This window comes from Ciona intestinalis, chromosome 2, assembly GCF_000224145.3.
Source record: "Ciona intestinalis chromosome 2, KH, whole genome shotgun sequence".
Classification (NCBI taxonomy): Eukaryota; Metazoa; Chordata; class Ascidiacea; order Phlebobranchia; family Cionidae; genus Ciona; species Ciona intestinalis.
The window spans coordinates 3854108-3878090 of record NC_020167.2 but is presented as its reverse complement, the minus strand read 5'-3'; the positions used below and the strand labels follow the sequence as shown (position 1 = coordinate 3878090).

The 23983-nt window shown below is 41.9% G+C and overlaps 3 protein-coding genes across 11 annotated transcripts in view; all 3 read left to right on the top strand.

The window, feature by feature from the left end:
• The window catches only part of LOC100178744 (teneurin-3), a 49209-nt gene extending 27257 nt beyond the window's left edge, over window positions 1-21952 (top strand). For 7 of the 9 annotated variants that reach the window (XM_026840744.1, XM_026840741.1, XM_018817570.2 and 4 more), the window contains 37 exons: window positions 108-244; window positions 351-502; window positions 5043-5332; window positions 5795-5896; window positions 6639-6817; window positions 9607-9850; window positions 10021-10122; window positions 10219-10413; window positions 10550-10750; window positions 11475-11702; window positions 11770-11919; window positions 12026-12242; window positions 12313-12432; window positions 12502-12784; window positions 13422-13689; window positions 13792-14049; window positions 14263-14414; window positions 14576-14753; window positions 14909-15120; window positions 15215-15384; window positions 15546-15671; window positions 15812-15995; window positions 16109-16333; window positions 16407-16491; window positions 16559-16870; window positions 16987-17190; window positions 17316-17653; window positions 17765-17987; window positions 18071-18330; window positions 18588-18784; window positions 18896-19141; window positions 19305-19443; window positions 19563-19695; window positions 19779-19926; window positions 20024-20459; window positions 20604-20718; window positions 20791-21952. In XM_026840744.1, coding sequence (XP_026696545.1) covers window positions 108-244; window positions 351-502; window positions 5043-5332; window positions 5795-5896; window positions 6639-6817; window positions 9607-9850; window positions 10021-10122; window positions 10219-10413; window positions 10550-10750; window positions 11475-11702; window positions 11770-11919; window positions 12026-12242; window positions 12313-12432; window positions 12502-12784; window positions 13422-13689; window positions 13792-14049; window positions 14263-14414; window positions 14576-14753; window positions 14909-15120; window positions 15215-15384; window positions 15546-15671; window positions 15812-15995; window positions 16109-16333; window positions 16407-16491; window positions 16559-16870; window positions 16987-17190; window positions 17316-17653; window positions 17765-17987; window positions 18071-18330; window positions 18588-18784; window positions 18896-19141; window positions 19305-19443; window positions 19563-19695; window positions 19779-19926; window positions 20024-20459; window positions 20604-20718; window positions 20791-21470 — 7889 coding nt within the window. In that variant the 3' untranslated portion in view covers window positions 21471-21952. The remainder of the gene's footprint in view (window positions 1-107; window positions 245-350; window positions 503-5042; window positions 5333-5794; window positions 5897-6638; window positions 6818-9606; window positions 9851-10020; window positions 10123-10218; window positions 10414-10549; window positions 10751-11474; window positions 11703-11769; window positions 11920-12025; window positions 12243-12312; window positions 12433-12501; window positions 12785-13421; window positions 13690-13791; window positions 14050-14262; window positions 14415-14575; window positions 14754-14908; window positions 15121-15214; window positions 15385-15545; window positions 15672-15811; window positions 15996-16108; window positions 16334-16406; window positions 16492-16558; window positions 16871-16986; window positions 17191-17315; window positions 17654-17764; window positions 17988-18070; window positions 18331-18587; window positions 18785-18895; window positions 19142-19304; window positions 19444-19562; window positions 19696-19778; window positions 19927-20023; window positions 20460-20603; window positions 20719-20790) is intronic. The other 2 variants (XM_026840743.1, XM_026840742.1) reach the window with 2 other exon arrangements.
• A 119-nt stretch (window positions 21953-22071) lies between these two features.
• LOC100183464 (polycystin-1-like) overlaps window positions 22072-23983 on the top strand; it is a 35872-nt gene continuing 33960 nt past the window's right edge. The window contains exon 1 of the mRNA XM_026840751.1: window positions 22072-22239. The gene's annotated coding sequence lies outside the window, so the exon portion shown is untranslated. The remainder of the gene's footprint in view (window positions 22240-23983) is intronic.
• Window positions 22931-23972, top strand: LOC100175581. The gene is made up of 3 exons (XM_026840753.1): window positions 22931-23278; window positions 23425-23649; window positions 23734-23972. The coding sequence occupies exons 1-3, from the start codon at window positions 23012-23014 to the stop codon at window positions 23800-23802; spliced, it is 561 nt and encodes a 186-aa protein (XP_026696554.1). The 5' UTR covers window positions 22931-23011; the 3' UTR covers window positions 23803-23972.

Genomic DNA, 23983 nt, shown 5'->3' with positions numbered 1-23983 from the left:
TCCAACCTTTTAAAGCGTATTTTTTCGATTATTTCCAATTACACTCAAGGCATAAGTTTAGTAATTGATCAGAGCGCTCTTGGTAACAAGTTGTTTATCTATCTCAGGTCCAAACTCCACCCAACAAAACGACCCGAGAATGTACTCGGGTATTCCCCGAATGGGCACCGGAGTCGTCACTGGTCAGATGACGTCACAGAGTAACCATCATCTAGCGTCGTCCAACTTACACAATCACCAACAGGTACAGTTTACATTAAATGAAATATAAATATTCACATTACTGTATACATGCCCCAGCCCCACTATAAGTGCAACGGGCAACCTCTATTAAAAGTTTGTATTTACAGAGCCCTGCATCAGTGATGACCTCCCGAGTTTCAGCTACCCTTCCTTTAGAATCAGAACAATACAATCCAGTAGTCACCACCACATTAAAACCCACATATGAAGTAGACGAGACTGGTCTGTGGAGTTTTAGCAGGGGAAATGAAGCTGGGAGGTAGGACTTTTTGCCTTTTTATTGATGTTTAAAGGTGTATATAGCTTTTGGCGCTGTCTTGACCCCTTTTTAGGATTAAAAAACGTCATTTAAAAACAGGGATTACTATGACTCAGGAATTCACTTTAACAATTGTCTTGACCGCGTTAAATGTGTTTAATCACGGTTGACTGTTGTGTGTTTAACATTCCTATACTCGGGTGTCAAAACTTTAAATAATACTGTGTATCCGTGGGCATCAGACCACCATTGCAAGGCTTGAACAAGCGTTCCGAACCAATGAAATGTTCCGCAATTTCCCGCACTCGTGATAGTTCACTGGGCGCTCGTACCCGAAGCTGCGTCAATCAAGTTTATTACTCTCAAGTTAAAATTGAAATTGGACTTCCGTCGTATCGGTTTTAACTGGAATCCAGTCTGGACCACGCTTGGCGTCCACAAATTTTGTTTTTATGTTTACTGGGATGCGAAAACTTCGTCCTTCAGCCGCCGCATATTAAACCACATTTTGGTTGTTCCACAAACTTAGTAGCTTACACGCATTGGAAGTAGACGATACTCACAACTTACTTAGCAAGCTGTGGGTGCTGGTTTACTGTTTACAAGTGACACTTCTGCCAAATTCTACAAATTAGCGGTCTGTAATCGCGTATACCCAGCATCTGTACACAGTCTATGCACACCAGATTAACTTATGTATATAACCATTCGGTTTCTATTTCTGGGTAGCTGGGTATTTTTATGTTTCGTATAATCGAGCATCCTTATACAAAACCACTATGTACAAAACGAAATGAGAAAAAACGATTTACACACTGCTAAAGCGTTTGTCAAGCAGTGGGTGGATAGTAATGGCCGTGCATTCACTTGAAAGCCGATCTTGTAGGTCTTAAGCGGCTCCCAAACGATAACAATCGGGTCGGCGTGCCTAATGTTTACATTCTAAGGTCAGCGTGGCGAGATACAACTGTTTGAGTTGTTTTGGAAACACGGTGACCCTGTGGTGACATTGGTAGGTTCTCTGCTCGATGCCGTCCGCCAAAAGTTCGATACTCGACGACGTTAATCTTGGCATAACGATGAAAAACGTATAAAATTCGTCCGGAGCTTATTTCTGCGCAGTTGTATGTACTCAGTTTGACTTGCATCGTCACATTCCGTTCACCGCAACCATAGGAATTTAATTTCGGGGGCAAGAGGCAGAAAATAACTACACCAATTCGGGGACATAGCTTTCATTCGAAATTCCGCCAATTCAAACCGTAAAATCGCAAGTGCGCGTGAAATCGTCGGCACAAAATCGTGTTTGCCTTTGCCGGGTGATGTTCAAGCCTTAGCCTGTAACGGCTCATTGTTTGATCAGTGTTTTAAAATTGGCAGTGCATTTGAGCGTCACATTTCACAGTAAATGGCCATGTTTAAAGATTGGTTTTAATTTTCGTTATCAAGCTGAGATGATGTTGTGTGCGTAGCGCGGTCAGCCGAAATCAGTCATCCCGAACGACCGTTTGACAAATGACCCCTAATTCGAACTGTCCGATTTGTTTGACTTGGACCGGGTACCCCATCAGTCAGGATTGGGGCTTCGTATGAGGAGAGGCGGGTGGGTGTTAGGGTTCGAACAGTGGGGTCACTTTGTTCGCTTAACCCGTCACCATCAGCGGCTCAGATTAATCTTCACATATTTCAGCTTTTCAATTTGTTACACAGTTGACTTTTATTCCATTACACGCCTAACACATGACACACGCCACTTCTATACCTCTTGCTACGTAGCTCCATATCCCTGTTTTTTCCAATAATATTACAACTTGCCATCCATGTAGTTTAATCCCCAATTTGATGTAAAACAAGGAGGGTAGTGTTCAAGGAAAACTGGTTGGGCGTGCATAATTGACACCCGTTGTTGGGGTTTACGAACCGGATGTCAGTGCAACGCACGGCTGGTATTAATCTTACGCCAATCTTTTTCCAAAGTCCATACTAAGTCATGTAAAGCGTAATAGAAAGGGACGTGCTTTATTGCGTTTCATCGGTGTAAGTCAACGGTCGATACAGTGCATCGGAAAGCTCTTCAACTGCCTCATTTCCTTTTACCATAAGCGTAACTTCCGCCCGGTTAAAACCCCTCGATTCCGTTAATACCTACGTGAGGTAGGCGACATTTAGGACCAACTACAATGAACAACCATTGCAGTGTTAGAGAGGGCTTGACCGCGGAATTCGTTTAGTTACACAAATCCCACCAATGGCCACACGCAAATTCGTGGGCACCACATTAAAAAGCAAGTAGACACACTACATGACGTTTAGAGCTGCGCTGTTCTCCTACGCGCAAGGCAAGGTTCAGTGGTTTCTCCAATTTCGAGAAATTCGACCCTAACCGCCGTGAAGTGTCTGCCAAAGGTTTTAAAGACACGGTTTTTACGAGCAACTGAAACTTTGCCCATACTTTCATACGTTCCAATTTTAAAGCGTTTAACAGCATATCTGGCTCCTTGTCCTTCCAGTCTTCATGCACATGCGTGCGAAGGCAACAGCCGCTCGTCTCCTCTGATACAACATGTACGGATGTAGGATTATCAGCCGCAAATTACCCGACCCATATTTTAATGTTCTGCCAATTGTAAGCACCATCAACTGCCAAAATTTCGAAGATTTCCGAGTTAATCTGTCGATTTGCGTGCGAACAACAAGTAAAGTTGTCAAATAAGGAGAAAGTCCTTTCATTGTAATGTTGTTGTTTTAATGCTTTGAATCCCACGTGGTCTGCCTGCGCCAATAAAATCGTTTTGTTGACTAATCCTATCTAAGAAAACTAACACGAAAGATTCTTGTGACGCAATTACGAGCTTTGGTGGTCCATAACATTGCGTGGCATCGACTGCAGATAATAACATTCACTGCTTCTTCGATTGCGTTCGAGTTAATAAGACTGAAGAGATTAGAATACCGGGCCATCTTAATCTGGATTCCGACACGTCAAAAAGTGTCGCTTGGTGCCAAGAGCGAACGATAGTATCGTCGTAAACAAGTCTACTCTGGTCGGTGATGTCCGATGCTGTAATGTTTTATATAGCGTTTATATTCAATTTCAACAATACGTTATGGTGGCGCTTCGCTGAAGTCATAGCTGTAATTTAACTTTATTTTTCGCACGAATTGGATACTTTGCTGAAGTTGCAAAACCCGCAATCACCACACGAATATCTGGTTACCAATCATTTCACGGAGCGCTTTCAGTCGTCGACCAGCCTTGACGTTTCCATTAATCTTGAAACTAGCGTGGCCGTGAAATCTCTCCGGGAGTCTCGACTTCTGACACCTGAGAAACACCAGTTCCCATTAAACTGTCAGCAATAAAACACTCCGCTGCTGCGTCGCCAGTCTTTGCTTTGATGCTGCACTGGAGAACGAAACGCTGTATCGTTATCGCAACGCTATGAATAGACAAACTTGAGCTTACACTTTTGTTGCAACCTCAGTTGTTGTGCTACCGCAGCCGAACGCCTCAGTTTGGGTTTAAAACGTCTGCTTTTTATCGATAAAGTGCCAAATACTCCAAACATTGCCTTGTTGCAACTATAAGAAGAAAATTTAATTCTTTCCTTGTTGTTACATTCCGAGTTAGTGCTAGATCTTATATATTTGTGTTTGGAATGATTATTTCGATTTTATGTTCTCTACCTCTAATTTTTATATGTTCACCATTACATGTACAGTTTTTAGTCATTTCATTATCTCCAAAACTTAATGTAACTTTTCAACACTTGGCAACGCTATCCACTTAAACATTCTGTATAATCCGTTGGCCCCCATTCAAAGGTCGTAGGTCAGCTGCCCCGGGTCACGAAACTCCCGGCTAAGCCGTTGTTTGCTGCAGGTGAAAGATAGGCAACGGTTTCGAGTAATAACCTTGTAGCAGCTGAGTCGCGGTCCGGTCAGGGCTGTGTCTGGTTTGCACAACCACTAAGTATGTCATAATCGCGCGTCAAAATGGGGAGACCTATTTTAAACTTTATGTTATTGAAAAAGGCTCGCTGATTCTTATGTTGTGGTACAGGCAGCCACGCTGAGAATCCAGCACCCACTTTTAAGTTTGCTTTGTGTTTGTTTCGAAGGTCATTGTGGGTCATGTCTCAGGGGTTACCTAGAGGTACAATTCGTCGCGACGGTTAGATCTCGTCGGCCTATCGTGTCGCCTATATAGTCTAAGATTCCCCCAACCCATATAAGCATAAAATGTACCAAAAGGGTCATTCATTTCACCCGATTGAAATATAAATTACGCTTTTGTTGAAATCTATCCGAGTTGTCTGCAGCCTTAACCAATAAAACAATTAAATTCACTCCTTCAACCACAATTGAACCATGTCAGATCGCGCACTTGAGGCTGCAGTATACGAACGTGGGATACGAAGTTATTTGAAACGAGTAAACAAAGTATCTAAATTTCTTTTCCAGGAAATGTGTCAAATACATACCGGTCTTTGTTTCAATAAAATATTTTTTATTTGCTAAACTGTATTTCTTATCGCAGGGCAACATTCGGAGGGTATACACCAGGAATCCCATCTTCCCTTCCCCCGCATACCTCTGCGGTTACTACTTCAGGGCCAGGGAGTGGAACTACGGCCCGTTTTATGAACAAGCGTTCATCGTTTGGTGGTCGGTATGACCAACACATCCACAGACGAGAATCGAGGCAGTACGATGGAACATTCGAGAAGCTACGAGGGGGTTGTTGGGGAAAGGCGACGTGGAAATGTGCAGCGCTCACGCTCGCCGTTGTGTCAGCCCTCCTTCTGGCACTGGCGGCGTTCTTTTTAGGTTAGTTGATTTACCTGTTTGATCTCCGAAATTTGCGACAAGCTCTTGGGATCGTGTATCGGTTACTCAGTGACGTAATTCGACATAAAAACGTCGCGATAACGACAGTGTCCGAAAAGCGCAGACAATTGTCGCCAGCGCCCATTAAAAATTAATAGGTTGCTTGATGGTCGAACTACCAACAGCGGGAGTATGCGAGTGCATTGCTTCGTGTGTGTGCTTGCTTAACGAACCCAGTTAATATCCTAACTGGGGAAGAGGGTGTGATTTAGTTACTGCAAACATATCTCGTAAAAGCCCAACACTTTTAGGGGGTCGGCCGATCTGTCTTACTCTTCTAAAAAGTGATAAATGTTGAATAGATTCTTTAAACACTTCATAACTTTAACGGAATATGGTCCACCTTTGGTCTTAATATATTTTATATGTAAAAGTATCTTTCATGTTTCTCATTTTGTACAGTACGTTCGATGAGTCCAACTGAAGTAATAGAATTACCTGGCTCTGCTCAATGTGTTACTGGACATCCAACCACTGTTGTTGATAAGAAACCGAAAGATCAAGGTACAATTCCTTATTATTAATATTAAGTACGAGAATTCAACTAGGGAGCCAATAAACTAATTATTTTCTTTTCTAACCTCTAATACAGAAATGGTATTCAAGTTTGACGACTTATTAATCATAGTTAAAATAGCAGAATGTAACTGTATCATATTGTATCAATTAGTTAAAACGCCATGCACTGTATATTTTGATATTCAATCAGGTTTTGTATTTTTTTGTAAAATATTTATTTAGTTTTTGGAATCAATTTTGAATGTGTTGTTGACTTCCTATCAAGCAGACTGTAAGAATGGTCCCCAAATGGGCCAGTTTAACAATTGTCCACATACGTATTTCTTTCCTGGTGTTTTACTCACCAATCCGATAAACACATCGAACCGACTGCATTTGCGTACTTGCTTGCAAATGTACCTGTTTCGAACCGAAAATGCATTAATAATGCATGGACAGCGAATAACAGTAACGCCAACGAACATTTCATTTATTACTAGAGTAGGTAAAATAAGGTTACATTAGAGTGCACTAAAATTAGCATTGAATTTTCTTACGTCCACATTCAGCACATCGGAACGTGTATCAGGTTTATCCAAAAAAAAAATTTTTTTTTCAGATCGATCACATCAATAGACATTTTGAATAAACTAGCAAAGTTTTCTCTCAAACATGGAGTTTATCTAACATTGATATTGTTGAATAAATGCGTTTCCTTTGGTGTCTAACAACTTTGCCATCCCTTTAGGAACGCCCATGGAGTTACAAATGAGCAGACCGTCTTCCATAGTCGTTCCGCCATCATCTTTCTCATGGATGCAAGTTTACGTGGAAGAGCCGACACACATGAAGTTTAACTGCTCTGTGTCGCCACAGGCGGAAATGGCAGTGTATGGAAGAAAAGGACTCCGACCAACTCACACAAAGGTATGTTCACGTTTATTATGTTTGTAAACTACTCAAAATTCGGGCGAATGTTTGTATTCAGTCCGAGCATTATTTTAGAAAATATACCAAACAATATGCTGGCCACGCGTGCGGAGCTTGTTTAGAAAAGTAGATAACCGTTCTAACCCCGCTGTGTATTAATCTCTCTTTAAACTTCACGGAACATAAGTAGCTATCACTTGAACCTTATTCGCTGGTCGTTTTCTGCTACGTTCTCGAAACAAAATCCGTCAGCACCTTGACTTGTTTTGTGATTCTTTTCCGACACCGCCTGAGATTTCGGTCGTTCTCCCTAGCCGCGGTCTTAGCTATGTCCGTCTCTCTAATTCACTTCAGCTGCTCCTCCAGACACAACTGCTGGACTGTTTCCAAAGCATGCAAGCTTCCCCCTTGTAACAAGTGATATTAATGGAAATAGCTGCAACGCGGTTTGGCAGGAGCGAAACGTTAGGATCCAACTATTTGCTCTGTCGCTGTACTAGTCACCCACAAAGCATCTTCTTACTTAACTTACAATTGTCAGTTCGGGGTTTTAAAATTCCTGCTACGCTGACGTTCCATATAAGCTAATTGTATTATCGGCTAGTTTTTCGTTTGATTTTTCGCCGAATGCCATACTGACTCAGTGTTCTTCAGAGCTGCCACAACATTTACCGTTGTTGGTCCTTTGGGGCGAACTGGTGCATGTCACCACGCGCGTAACCCGAGCCCCTTAAAAGGGTTTATCTGGGATTTATAACCCATCCCTGTCCACAGGACACGCGTCCGACGACTAGATTCCAAGCGTGTACTGACGACGTTAAAATAGGTTAATATTGCCGATGCCGCTTTTAATTCTCGAGGATTAGCTAAAAATAACCAACCGTGCCTCGGCAAGGTCGGGTCGGATTTACTTGAGATGCTCCCCTGCAAGTCTCGATCAATCTTTAGTGATAAAAATCTCGTGCGTGCCCGAGGAGCCCGTTTTATCCAGGTATTCCAGGTTTAAACACGAGTAGCCGAGGTCATTTTTAATCCTAAAACAACCTGAAAGCGCCAACCGCGACTGCGGCATCGTCTGTGGCGTTTCTTCTGCTCAAGGATTATTACCAAAGAATGTCCATTGTTGTGTTTGGGGCTCTCGATGGGCAGCCGATAAGTGACGGTGTATAGAAGCGAGTCCGGTTATCGGATCGAACCCCGCCGACGAAATGCTACTTGAACTTTACTAATTGAGTTATCCTTCACCTTGCCAACCTGGCGGAGTCTTGTCGTTACATGTTTCATCGTTAGTGTCATACTCATGCTGTTTTAGGGAAAGTGATATTTTCGCCACTAAAAATCGCCTTCATTTCCGCTAGTCACCCACAAAGCATCTTCTTACTTAACTTACAATTGTCAGTTCGGGGTTTTAAAATTCCTGCTACGCTGACGTTCCATATAAGCTAATTGTATTATCGGCTAGTTTTTCGTTTGATTTTTCGCCGAATGCCATACTGACTCAGTGTTCTTCAGAGCTGCCACAACATTTACCGTTGTTGGTCCTTTGGGGCGAACTGGTGCATGTCACCACGCGCGTAACCCGAGCCCCTTAAAAGGGTTTATCTGGGATTTATAACCCATCCCTGTCCACAGGACACGCGTCCGACGACTAGATTCCAAGCGTGTACTGACGACGTTAAAATAGGTTAATATTGCCGATGCCGCTTTTAATTCTCGAGGATTAGCTAAAAATAACCAACCGTGCCTCGGCAAGGTCGGGTCGGATTTACTTGAGATGCTCCCCTGCAAGTCTCGATCAATCTTTAGTGATAAAAATCTCGTGCGTGCCCGAGGAGCCCGTTTTATCCAGGTATTCCAGGTTTAAACACGAGTAGCCGAGGTCATTTTTAATCCTAAAACAACCTGAAAGCGCCAACCGCGACTGCGGCATCGTCTGTGGCGTTTCTTCTGCTCAAGGATTATTACCAAAGAATGTCCATTGTTGTGTTTGGGGCTCTCGATGGGCAGCCGATAAGTGACGGTGTATAGAAGCGAGTCCGGTTATCGGATCGAACCCCGCCGACGAAATGCTACTTGAACTTTACTAATTGAGTTATCCTTCACCTTGCCAACCTGGCGGAGTCTTGTCGTTACATGTTTCATCGTTAGTGTCATACTCATGCTGTTTTAGGGAAAGTGATATTTTCGCCACTAAAAATCGCCTTCATTTCCGCCTTTCCTAAACAGACAGTTGCGTCATCCCGTTTTCAGTTCGCGCGTGGCGCTAATGTGTGTGACTACCTTCGAAATTATAGCCCAACTATTCCAGTAAATTGTTTCAACGCAATTCGCGGGTGGTCCGGATTGTTTGATTACGTCACGCGTCATGCTTGAGTAATTGGTCCTCCAGCAGATAGCGTTTTTATCAGCACCTGTCCGAAAAGGGGTAAACATAAACGAAATATTACCCATTATTTTTACTTTGCTTCAACCGAGAACCTAAAATCGATTTTCCGCCGCACACTCGAGAATAACAATTCTTAATCGTGTAAAACAGACGAGCTAATTTCAACGCTGCTCTCATTTTACGTCCCCACTTTTCGCGCTGTTGTCACTCAGTTTACGAGCATAATCCTCGGCTCTATCCGGGTGCGGATTGAAGAGTCAGACCGTGCTCTGAAGTTGGATTATGTTCCTTTTACGCCCTTTCTGTATCGCGTGCGAAGCCAATATACGTTTAGTTTGCGTGTGCAATACATGTTTGCAAAACCGTATTTGTGTATTACCATTTATTTTCTCTTATTCAGTTCGACTTCTTTGAGAAGATAGATGGTGGTTCATTGCCTTCAACCCGAGCTCTTACGTCACACACGTCCATTATGACGTTGTCCACCACCTCAAGCCGTAAAAGATCACGTCGAAGCGTGAACAGCGAATCCAGGAAAGTGAACCTGGGTTTCGTTAAGTTTCTGGACGCTGGTACTTGGCACGTGGCTGTTTACAACGACGCTGAAAGCGAAGCTCCTTTCGAAATCTTAACCACTGTATCTAGTAAGCTATGAATATATCACTGGTATTAATATTTATCGTATATAAAATCGCTTGTTATCCGGATATTCGGGTTCGAATGCATGCTGAGAAGCTGATGCGTTTAAAAGCATACTGGAATGACCGCTCTTAGGCATTCTATATATTAATCCGCTTAACTTCTTAAATCGCAGAAGGATTATCTGACTGTCCGAAGAAGTGCAGCAACAATGGCGACTGTGTGAGTGGAGTATGCGCCTGCTTTCCTGGCTACCAAGGCAGCGATTGTTCACAAGGTATAAGCAATGAACATTTCATAAATACTGCTCTTTAAAGAAATTGCTATAACAGCACGTTTAACATTTAGCATTAATGGTGACTTGTTTTCTCAGCATCCTGCTCTGTAACTTGCCGAGGAAACGGTGTCTACGCTCATGGAAAATGTGTCTGTTTTTCGGGGTGGAAGGGTGTAGACTGTGCGACACCAAGCGACCAATGTGTACATCCCGAGTGCAGCAACCATGGCTCGTGTGATGGTGGTGAATGTGTGTGCGAACGAGGGTACAAAGGGGAGGCATGTGAACAGAGTAAGTGGTGTTTAAAACATAGCTTTAATTTCGGTTCAGCTTATTTTGTGTCCATAATGTACAACGAAAATGCATAGCGCTTTTACCAGAAAACTAATAACAACTTATTTGGTTAACCCCTGCTTGTTTCGCACAGTTGATTGCTTCGATCCCTCTTGTTCTGGTCACGGGGTGTGCGTTACTGGCGTTTGTCGTTGCGACCGCGGTTGGTCCGGTAGCATTTGCACGGAGAGAGATTCGACATGCTTTACTAACTGTGCTGGTCACGGGACCTATGACGTGACGGCCGAGATTTGCATCTGTGATGCTGGCTGGGGAGGCAACGACTGTGTCCTCGGTAGGTGGCGTGTGCTATTTTAACTCTGCGTGATTAGTTTGTGTGTATGATAGGCTAATGCATGGTAATGTAATTGTGGAATAAGTAATTTAAAACATGGATAGAAAGTAAGAAAGAAGTCAAAAACATATATAAAGCCTGGTCGATCCACCACCATGAATGATACTAACACATCACCCATACATAGATTGCATGCATTTTATTTTAGAGCGGTCTCGCTCACTTTATTTTATTTTAGCTAATTTCTTTTTAAGTTTGCATCGTAGGCTTAGTCACGGGGCTTGTTTTATTGGTTAGCTTGGTATGTTTAGTCCGTTATACGGATTTTCAATGTAGCTGCAACCCGACTTACTTGTCTTTTGTTTTATTTTCTTTCCCTCTATCTCTCCTTTGTTGTTGTGTGCTTGCTGTGTCGACCTTGCGCAACGTGACGTCATCACCTGACTCGGACGATTCGGATTACGTCATCGGAATTACGTCAACGACTGCTGATTGGACGCCGTTGGGATTTTACCAAATTCGTTTGAACTTTGTCTTGGTTTTAACTAACACATTGGTTTGATTAAATAACATTTATCATTTGAATTATCACCAATATAAACTACTTGCACGAATTCATCTTAAATTCAAAACTCCATAATTAAAAATGCTTGAACGATAAATCATACAAATCATGATTAACGTTCGAACTGCCAACCCCACCACACGCATTTGAAACGCACAGATCTAAATGCACCACTCATTCCTACCACCCCATCCACAGCACAATGTAGGCCCGCCTGCCAACCTGGGCATGGCGCATGCGTCAACGGAGTATGTAGATGCGAGGAGGGATGGACGGGCGACGCCTGCCATGTACGTCAGTGTGATCCTCGATGCGAAGAGCACGGTTCTTGCTCTGAAGGTGTTTGCATTTGTGATGTTGGTTGGAACGGTGACATCTGCACTTTCCGTAAGTTTAGACCATTTCAAGCACATTTGGTCTGGAATGTTGAATCAAATGATATTTTTCTATTTAGCCGGATGTCCAAATGATTGCTCCGGGAACGGTAATTGTGTCCGGGATGGAGACGGAGGATGGTACTGCTCATGTGATAACAGGTGGAAGTCGGATGCATGTGATGTCCAGGTAGAGCTCCACTGCTCCAACATGAGGGATGACGACCTTGGTAAGTTAACTCAAGTCGTTATAAAGAAGCTTTTAATAGCCATTCAATAAAAGCATTGACGGTTGGAAAATATAATTTAAATTTAAAATAATATTTCTTTCGCCAGATACTCTACGAGATTGTCAAGATCCGGACTGTTGTTCCCACCCATCTTGTACTCGAAGTTCTCAATGCAGAGGAGGACTTGATCCGAGCACTGAAGTGGCTCGCATCCGGAGCAGCAATCCCCTTCCCACGACTGCATCCTTCCACCAAAGAACTTTTTTCTTAGTAAACCGTAATGGGGTCCAGATTAACGCCGACGGATCGAGATTTGATCCAAAGTACGTAACTGACATATATTCCACGCATCTTAGCTTATCGGCAGTGTTTATAGCATAACATCCTTTTCAGGCGCACAAGTGTTATACGTGGAAAAGTGATCACTGCCGATGGTTCACCTCTGATCGGTGTACAAGTGAAGGTCGAACACAACCTCTTTTACGGAATTACTAAAACCAGAGCAAATGGATGGTAAGTTGCGTTAAAATATTTGCTTGCAACAGTTGTAACTTGTTAATTATTCGCCTTCATCACCCACAGGTATGACATTCTTGTCAACGGTGGTGGCTCTTTGACTCTCAACTTCCAGCGTACCTCGTTTGTCCCCTCTAGCGCCACCGTGTTCGTTCCTTGGAACGACTTTGTTGTCATGCCAACCGTTACAATGCGGACTCCAAGCCAACCTTCAAGCAGTGACATAACAAGCGGCAATTGTGACGTCAGTAAGCTACCGGAACCCGACGCGGCGGTGCTGGTGAGCTCAGTTCGCGCCTACAGTGCAGCTGAGTGCTCGGAACGCGGATCCGTCATCCCAGAGATCCAGGTTTGAATTATGATTTATCGCCCCATTTCCACCTCGTTAGCTACACACGCCTGTGCGTGTTAAACCGTAAAAAAAAACTGCTTTGAAACGTTTAGGCCCGAAGAACAGTTTATAAATTGATCCGTTAAAATGTTTTCGTCCGCTGTGCTAAAACTTCTTATGCCTATATAAACGAGTATTGGATAACTACGACGTAGAGTACTGGTTGGCGTTGCGTAATGGAATACTTTCCCTAAACATCCAATTTTTATTGTGGTAGCATTTTAAATGGTTCAGTTAACCAAGTTTTCCTGCAAAGTAATATACTGTGTCAAATTAGTTGCCTTTGCATATCTCAATTTGAGGTTCACAATAACAACACAAACAGATAGACGCGATCCTGTTATTGATTCGTTTGACGTCATAAGAGCATTACCTTGACATCGGCGTGTTTGAAAAACGATTTTGACATTGACACCACACAACAAGTATTGACACAATCACCCGCATCAAACACTTGATGTGTGTTATGATCAAGCTTCGATACAATTATTTGTTGTGACTGCACATACAACATCGTTGTTAATTCATTCAATCAAAAAAGTGGTTTCCGCGGCCGGGTTCTACAATTTTTTATTAAGTATGTCGTTTTTTTCAGGCGATCCGTGAATCTGTTCCTTTACCGGGCACTGACACCTCACTTGTCTATTTGAGTTCAAGGGCAATGGGCTACCAGTCTCTCCTTGTAATTTCGCTTGTCAACAAAGAAAAGCCAGCCAACCTGGTCCTCGTTCATCTCCGCATCGTTATCCAGGGTGTGGAGTTCAGTAAGAAGTTCGAACCTCGATCCGAACTTACGTACACTTATGAGTGGTCGCGTGAAGACGCTTACGGACAACCTGTCTATGGAAGTATTGCAGCAAAAGGTTGGTTTGTGACGTTTAAGCCTTCATTTCCTTCTTTGTGCAATGGATCCACACAAAATGTTATTTTTTGGCCAAAAACTTATTAGAGTTTTATTTTGATAGTTTATGTTGGCTACGTCTACGATTCCTGCAACCAAGTCGTTTGGAAGTTATTTGAGACCACCGTCGAAGGTCGAAACCCTGTATCAGATGGTTCAATTGGACTCTGGTCTCTTGCTATTCACCACACGTATCACCCATCGAAAGGAGTTGTTTATCTTGGTAATGGGGGTTTAATGCGCTTAAGTGACCAGCCCCCTATTATGGCCACTGTGATGGGAAACGGGAACCCACGGCACTCGTCTTGTGACGGTTGCAATGGTAAGCTACATTCGTTTTTCTATTTTATAACTTAAGAATGGGAATGTTAAATTATTAAGGATCTGGTGCTACGAAAACGTAACAAACAGGAGTCCAACCAATATTTCCTTTAGAAAAATATATTTATCGTAAATGGCATCGTCAGTCTCCGCAAAAAAAGCATATAATATATAGAATAGTAACTAAATTATTAATTCAAACAAATTGTCTTAGGACCCGCCGAAAACAACCCACTAAGATCACCGGTGGCATTGACCAGTGACGCAATGGGAAATGTTTACGTTGGTGATCATGATTACATACGTAAGATTGACGTCAGAGGGCAAGTTACAAATTTATTCTCTACCCGAGATGCACCAGCAAAGGTACAACTTAGTTATTACTGTTTGTTTATAATTTTTTAACGAGCAATTTTGTTGTAACTTGGAGCTATTAACGGATTAAATTAGGCTGTGAAGTATAATAGAGGTATACTATTTTCGCATAATGAATCAAGCATATTTTATATTTAAATTTTGTTCTTTAGTACTACATGGCAATCGACCCAACGCAGGGTGGTTTGTTGTATTTCTCCAACCCAAACGAAAAAAGGATCTATCGCCTACGTCAGATGACTTTGACATCCAGTCGATCACCTCGTGACCTCACATCGAACTACGAAGTTGTGGCAGGTTCGGGAAGAACTTGCTATCCGCTACAAGAAGGTGAGACATATATATGCATATAAGGATGGTTACTTGCATTTTTATCTAACATATTTCGAAAATAAAAAGTAGTATAATAAAATGCGTTTTGGAAACGCTTTTGTTAAAAAAATAACGTCCTTCTTGGAATTAGACTTAATTTTTCTTATCGGCAGACGACTGTGGCGATTTTGGGTTAGCATCAGAAGCAACTTTGTCTGCACCTAAAGGCCTCACATTTGACAAAGACGGTGTACTTTACTTCATTGATGGCAACAGGATCCGTAATATCCACCCACGATCTTCTGTCATTCAAACCTTCGCTGGCAGTATCCTTGTATCCGGAACAAGACCATTGCAATGCCAAGGCAGCATGAGCTTAGACCAGGTATGAATTGCTGACCACAGTAGTAATAAACATTTTTTAATGGTACTTTATCTTCTTGATTTTTTCATGCTTTGGGTTTTTAAACTTTCTACAGCTGGAACTAACTTTCCCGACTGACATCGCTGCGAGTCACGTGGATGGGAATTTGTATGTCCTGGATGGTGACGTCATTATTCGGATTGACGTCATCAACAGACAGGCCTCTCTAGCTGCTGGAATTCCCCTCCATTGTATGAGAAGTGTTGCGAGAAAACCAGATAACCGGTAATTAATTAGATTTCGATAAATATATTTATGCTGAGTTCTTCATATTATGTTAAATCTGACATAAATAAATTAATTATAACTTGCTATCAAGGAATCGTGCTCAGCTTTCCAATCGGTGTCAGTATTTTGTTTTAAAAGTCGGTAACTTTATTTTGTAGTGATGCTCGTAAAGTGAGTTTGATCTCTCCTACTTCAATCACTGTTTCACCACTGGATGGTGCTATCTACATATCGGAAACTGACCGCAAGTTTGTGCACAGAGTTAGAAGGATCGACCCCTCAACGTAAGTTAACATATTTTAATTCTACAGTATCGTATATAACTATAACTCTCCGCTAAAGTAAATTAGCCTATAGTATCGTACACGAGAAAATATCAACAACTTAGTGATTGAATGATTGCTAATTTTATTCCTTTTATTAGCGGTCGGATCTCTTCTGTGGCGGGCGTCGATTCAGATTGCGATTGTGCATTGCAACAATGCCTCTGCTTCTTGGGTGATGGGGATTTCGCGAGAAGCGCTGCTCTGCATGATCCTGCTGCTGTGACTGCGACCCCTGACGGCTCTGTATATATCGCAGATCAACTTAACTTGAGAATTAGAAAGGTATTTTAACCTATTTAAAAGCTGCCAAAAAAGCCAAAGTAATACTTTTTTATAAAAAAAAATGTGTACACTACAAAACCTGTATGTTTTATTTTATCTCATATTATTTTCAGATCCATCGTTCCCTGCCTTCTCTTTCAAGAAATAACGAGTACAATGTATCCGACCCTGACACCAACCATCTTTATGTGTTTGACCAAAACGGGAGACACATTAGAACACGCAACGTTATAACCGGTGCTCAGCTTTATTCATACGCTTACTCCACCGATGGAGGACTCAGACAAGTTACAGACTCGAACGGAAACCATGTACGAATTGAATATGCTTCCAACGGGGTAAGTTGGTATTTCAAATATTTGTAAATTACTTCGCACGTATGATTTGATTGTATCAACTGCATACTTGCAGAAACCAGTTCAGATGTCACTGCCAAATCGTAAGACACTATCATTGACAACTGGCCTTGATGGCACACTTACCAGGATATCCCGAGGTACGTAGTCAAAACTCACCGCTCCTACAAAAAAAATTACATGAACTTTACCCAATCAAATTAACAGGAACAGAAACACCACTCGCTTCGTTCACTTACCAGGGAGATGGAAACGGTTTGATTCGTTCCAGCGTCACCGGACGTTATTCCTCGAGTTTCTATGCCTACGACATTCATGGTCGACTGATCACAGCAACATCATCAACTGGTGCCATGACCTCACTCCACGCAATTTCAAACGCCACTCGTCAGACTGTCACCATGAAGAGAGCAGCTCCCTCCAGCGGTGGAGAGTCTTCGCTGATCGGCGTCGGAAGACGTGATGTTGTCATAACAACCGAACCTGGGTATCTTTGCGACATCATAACAACAACGGAAGGTAAGAAAAAAGTTGTGCGTTGTCTAAATATCAAAAGAAAGACTCTTTCCTCATTTTTTACTCTATAAGGCTGCTGTAAAGCCATACTAACACACAGTTTTTTTATTTATTTATAGGTGCAATGACAACTACTTACGAACGATGGACAGACAACTCGATATCGGTTCGTTATTTGGATGATTCTGAGCTCACGTTGGAAACGAAGCCACACCCAGTTCTTGGGCTGACAGCTCCCTTCCTTGCTAAACGAACCATCCAACTTCCTGCTGATCCACTCGAGAATAAAATTGAATGGAGCACTCGGAAAGAACGTGAAAATGGTAAAAATGGTTGGATGTGTATTTCGTGTCTTAATATCTTTGGTAACGTTCATTCTTAATGTGTAACCGTAGATAAGTTATTCTCAATTGAGTTTCATTAAAACTTGTCCTTCTTTTAACAACAGGCCAGTCATCAAATAAGTTTTTACTTGGAAGAAGAATGCTTGTTAACGGACGTAACATCTTGTCCCTGGATTACTCGCAAGCAATGAAGATGGATCGAATCTATGACGATCACACCAAGTTCATGCTTAGGATACAATATGACAGTCGTGGATTACCAACACTCTGGATGCCAAGCAAAGGAATCACTCCGGTTAATGTAACATACGACCAAAGCGGACATGCAGTGACGTGGCAGAGAGGACCCCAGAACGAGAACTTGCGGTATGACGTATATGGCAACCTGCAGAGCGCACAGAGAGGGGACGGTCAGCTTTGGAGATATACATACGGAAACAAGGTGTGGCTACTAATGATGCTACTTATTTATCAAAGTATCCTAACTCAAACAGAGTCATAATTTAAGCTACTTAATATTTTGAGAATACTTACAAGTTTGATTTCTTTACAGATCTCCCATCTTAGTCTATCCAGTCCACCAGCTCAATACACGTTCACATATGATGATAACCAATCTTTACAACGTGTTACTTTACCATCCGGTCTTTCCTTCGCAGTTGACAGGAGACTTGGCATTGGCTTCATCCGTCACACCTTTCTAGGTTCTACAGGAAAGACATCTCTCATAATAGATAGGAATGACAAAGGGGAAATTCTTTCATTGTACTATCCTGGTAAGTTAAAGTTTATTTTGCAATTACTGCTTATAGTTTCATTAGGTGTTTCAAATTTTAAACCTTTTTTTATTTTTTTACAGGCGAAAAACGCAAAGTCATCTACCGATATGACGCACACGGTCACATGACCGAAGTTTTACATGACTCTGCGCGAACTCGAATGCTTCGAGATCCGCAATCCGGTGAGCTTGTCTCTGTAGCTACAGATGACTGCACAATGCGTTTCCATAGAAACGGACCGCTAGTACAACGTCACACAGTTACGTCATCAAAAGACCTCGGCATGTTGGCTGTTTTTGACTACACACATGATGTAAACTTGCGTCTGCAAAGCATTCACGTGAGTATTAGCCTAAAGTAGGGGGAGAGAGATGGAACACATTTTCATTCTATTTTCTCGGCTCATTTGGTAGAAAACAAAGAACATTAAAATAATTATAAAACCGCATCCTCACCATTTCCATGGACCGTTGGTAATTTTTTACACACGGTTAGGATATTTTATTTTGTGCTAAAGCTGTTCTATCTTACCCCACAGTAGTATACACCAATTAATATGGCGTCTTCACAAATATGTAACAACAAACTCATGTTTAGGTCAAAATAAACAGCACTGAACTGCCGCTGGAGGAGCTGACGTACAATGACGTTTCAGGCAAACTCACAACATTTGGTCGATTCACCGTCATCGATCTTTCTTCCAACCTCTACACTGTGAGCTCACAAGAGGCCACTCTTACAAAACAATCAGACAGCAGCGGGAGAATCGTGCAGGCGGAGATGGAAGTTTACAGGTAAAACAATCATTATCTTTAACTCTGTTGATATCGACTTATAACAAGTTTTGCAATGGCTTCGAATAGCTTTTAAAATGTATCAGCCGAAATAACGCTTCCCATTTGCAGTGCCATCGTATTCAGCACTTTGCTTCGTTACGAACCGTCCGGCCGTATCAGCAGTGAAGAATATAAGATCGGCATCTTCTCCAACAAAACATCGACCGTGTACTCTTACAATCAACATGGCGGAATCAGAACCGCCGCAAAAGACGGCAGAGTGACGTGGAGATATTCCTATGATTCCGATGGCAGGCTATCTCAAATAGAGAACGATGGCGTGCGGACAAGCTTGCGATATAACAGACTTGGAAGGTATTATTTACCAATCATAAAACATAAGACATACCAGTTATTTAAAACTTTAAACGCATTAGTTTTCAACGCAAGGCTATCGTTTACTTGTTTGTCTACAAATAGCCTGAAAAGAATCATAATAAATTACTACGCCATCTCTAACACACAGCCTATGCTTTAGGCTGACATCTTGCGGTGAAATCCAGTACGAGTTCGATGCGGATGGCTTCCTCCGAGAACGTGGTAACGAGGTCTTTGAATATGACTCACTCGGCAACTTGAGGAAGGCTTATCGCTTGGATGGGCCTGGTCAATATGAGGTATTACACTTTGTACTTTTAGTCTATTTAACAGTCATAATGGCTCTCTTTAAAATTCACTGTGTTATTTTCGGTAAGTCTGCGTTGTAAACAGATCTTATATTGGCGTTATTATTCAGATCAAGTACGGTTATGATGGATTCGGTCGCCTGGCAACCAGAGTCGACGTATTGCGTCATGAGGTGCTACGTTATCTCTATGCTGACGTCACCCGCTCGTCACGCCTCACTCACGTGTACAACGCAACTTCCGGTAAGATTAATTATTATTCAATAAATATGAATGTAAAAGTTTAACAGAAAAAGACAAACTTTTCATGTTTTGATTATACCCAGGTCTCGTGACTTCGTTCCGCTACGATGAGGAAGGTCACGTGTTTGCCATGGAGCGAAGCGATGGTCTGATGTGGCTCATCGTGAGCGACCACCAGGGTACTCCGCTTGCGGTGCTAGACAGTACGGGATCTACTGTGAAACGAATCAAGTAAGTGTTTTAGGTTTTTTAGGCGCAAACAATTTGCTGCTTTAAAGTTGTATACATATATTGGTATTTATTAATACCTGTCACTTTGTATTCGCAGGTACACACCATTCGGTCAAGTTATCTTTGACTCGTTACCTTCGATTCGTCTTGTGATCGGATTCAAAGGTGGTATATATGACGTCACAACTGGTCTGGTCAGATTTCCTGATCGTGACGTAATCGATCCGCGTCTCACCATTGGCATCAACACGGGCACCTCCACCAATAGGAAGCGTTCGACAGAAGAGAGCTCAGGAAAAATTCACCACGGGGTTGAATACGACGCATTGATTGGCCAGTTTACATCTTCAGGACTTGAAGGGTTGGCAGACAAACGAGCCAGCGGAGTACCGTTCTTAGAATACCAAGTCACTGACCCCGTTAACCAAATCCCAGTGTACAACCACATGACAGACACGCAAAGCTGGTTGAGTTCACTTGGGTTCAAGTTGAACAACGTTGCTCCAGACCCGCAAATCGCATCCAGACAAAAGGTAAACATGGGGTTATTGTACCAACAAGGTTTTGCAAATTAAATTAGAATGATATTTTTTTTGTTTAATTCGTTGATTTTAATAACTACAGTCATTCGTAATAGTATCTATATCGAAACATAACCCTTCCGCATTCATACTTAGGATAAATCGAGCGCGGAATGCCAATTAACTCACCATCTTTCAACGTACATGAATCTTCAGACTTCCACTCCATCGGTTCTTATACCAACAAGGCACACATCACAAGAAGTGTCCAGTAAGTATTTTGACTTGTTTAGATTGCTGGTGATATCAATTTGTGCAGTCTTTCATGTTTACCATTTTCCAGGCGGAACACTTTTTGTCCAAGGCCTTGTTATGGTGGTAGACAGAGGAACCATCACCACCCAAGTCATCAACGATGCTACTGATGACGTTAAGCGCATGAGTGGCATTCTAAACGGAGCTAACGTCGTGATCGGAAAGTCCGCTGATTCTGCCTCTGCTGCTATGAGCCTAACGCTGGAAGGCAAACCGTCTGTTTATTTAAGCAAACCCTCGGACGCGTTCGATAAAGACAGGCAGATTCTACGCATATCTGCTGGGAACGATCGCGTTCTGGACGGTGGTCGGGATGACGATGGTTCCGGAACTGTTGCCTCTTCCAGAAGAACAAAGCGACCAATCGCGGTGTCTCTACAAGAGAAACGCATACGCTTTGAGTCGGGACACGCTGTAGTTGTTCTTACCTATGTCGACGATGACCCTGCATCCGACTTCCCAAGCCCGATAGAAGAGAAAGAGCAGGTCCTACGCGAAGCTCAAAGAAGAGCGGAAAATGAAGCCTGGGAATTCGAGAGACAAAAAATACAATCCGGCATTCGGACCCGCTGGACTGAAGCGGAAAAGCAGGAAATTCGGTCTCGCCACCGTTTATCATCTTACCAGTTACGGCCAACTTGGGATCCGGAACGTTATCCAGAGCTAGCAGACTCTGGTAGAAACATGCGCTTTGTTAAAGTGAGCTGATAATCATGCATCTAATTCGTGCCTGACTAAGAAATCTATAAATTATTACGATTCCTGTTGTCCTAGCGACCGCTTCACTGTGGGCATGGCGAGGGCCATGACTCTAGTAATTTATGCACGCTGCGAAAGCCCGTACTTCGACCGTAGGATCCTGTCGTGCCATACGAATCCTCGATTTTCTATTTTTGCCACTGTGACTTGTTCTGACGCTCGCTAGATGCGAGATAGGCGCTCATTATATAACCTTCATTTGATTTTGCATCGCCCTATATATTGCTGAGTTGGCAAAAATCGCTTTCAGTTTGCTCGTTTTTTTTGGAACATTTGTTTGCCAAATGCTCCCGCTTGTTCCTGCTCGGATAATCATGATTTTCAATTTTCGATTTTTTTTGTTCGGACATAACATACGTTTGTTCACTGGCTCTGCAGAGTGCACTTGCCACTACGTTCACCTTTATTAAAAATATAAACAAACAAACTGGTTTTAATATTTTTATTTACAAAGTTTGGGCAGGGTACCATAAATAAATTAGCCTAATTCAAGCGGTTTAAACTTTTTAAAGAATTTGGCTCCTTTTTTACTGAATTTACAATCGTTGTAGACATGTTGAAATCCGATTACATCGAGAATTTAATATGTCCACGTTAGGAGAAATGATACAGTGAGGTATAGTTTGGTCAAGTAATGGTTTTCTGAATATTGTCAAAAATAGAAAAAGAGCTAAATTTGTTACCTGATAGCAGGCCATGACGCATAAATAACTGAAAGGTAAGATGAAAACTAGGCTACTCTTTTAACATGTGTTTTTGTCTCAATGCCTCATTTGAATGCTGTAGGGTTTTAAACGCCGCGTGTCCATGCACTTCTCACACTGATTGTGTTAAAAGACGAACGTTTCCGCCACAACTTTTAGTTCTGTTCACTATATAATTTTTAACACTTGCCAGATCGGATTTATATCAGACTACTAACTAATAAATCTCTGGCTATGCTATATATTTATTGGCCTATTTGCGTATAGTTTACGCTTTACATGTTGAGATGGTTATGAAGCATACATGCCACCTGTAATGATTTACATATCAACTTTTCAAATGTCGGCGTTGAAATAAATACCTGTATAGTCGCCAACGCGAGGAAAGAACCGGCAAATGTTTGTCTTCAGAAGAGACATTTTATATTGATTGTTTTATTGTTTGCTCTTCCATTGTTGGTTTCGTTGCCGTTTAAAAACTCCCTGATAAATTTTTGCGACGGGTTGATACGATCGTGTTCGTTCAACACCTCGTTAAACATTAACCTGAAGCCTCAAAATCGACACGAAACTCGTATCTCTGTACATAAGGTATGTTCAATTTAAGTTACAGTAAGAAAGTGAGTTTTAAACGTACCCAGTTTCACAAAATAAAAAAAAAACGCTGCATCTTTGGATTTAGAATATTATAATGTTTTAGCTGTATGCTAGATTTTACATTTGCAAGGTTTTTAATAAGTTGCTCTTGATTGTTTAGCGGTTAGCCTTCAGTGGATTACAGAGACCATGTCAGTTCAATTCAAGGCTCGTTTGTTGCCGAGCATGTTTAATCTAGAGGAAGAAATACGCAGGTTTGCTATTGGTGACGAACAGGCCAGAGATTTTGCACTCTTGAAGAAAAAAATCGGAAGTGTGTTTCCTACATTAAATCACGGAAACTTCAAGCTGTATTACAAAGATGACAGAGACGACCAGATATCGTTTAACAGTGATGAAGAGTTACTGGTTGCCTTAGAACAAATGGATGATGGAGTGCTAAGTATTATCATAAAGGTATAAAACTTTCCCGATCCTTTTAAACATTTGTCACTTTTCTTCATCACAATGCAATGATGCATATTTGAATATTGCATTAAATTCGGTTACAACTATTTCATAACGAAATCTCTCAAAAGCTAAATTCCACCTACTTTGAATAGAATACATTTGCGGAAACATTTAACTTCACACAAGGCTTTCCCGCCGGAAGCTACACTGGTCAAATGCCCACTTTTGGCAATCCATTTGCGGCCTTTACTCAGCCGGACTTCATACCTAACTACATGGGTGGACAACAGTTTGGAACTTTTCAATACCAATATCCTAACGGAGCGAATGGCTATTCTGGCACGTGGTCCACAAATAACAACCACAACCAGTATCAGGTAATATTGACTCTGCCATGGAGTTGTAAAACTAAGTTTAGTTTTGAGCAAACATTAACATATGCTACTGCACTAACGTTGCAGGCACAACAACAAAGTCAGTCTTATTCCCGTACCGACAATTCAAGGCCACCGTATCGTTCACACAGATAAAATGCAACGCCGGTGTTTTGGAGATCTATACTTTCTATTGGGCTGCCATTTTGCCCGACCCAACCATTTTTCACCACTAATGGAGATTCTTATCGCTGTTGTTTTTTCCGCTTTTAGTGTCTGTAGAAAATGTATCTTAAACCTAAATAAACATTATTTTTATCTGAACACGTACAATAGT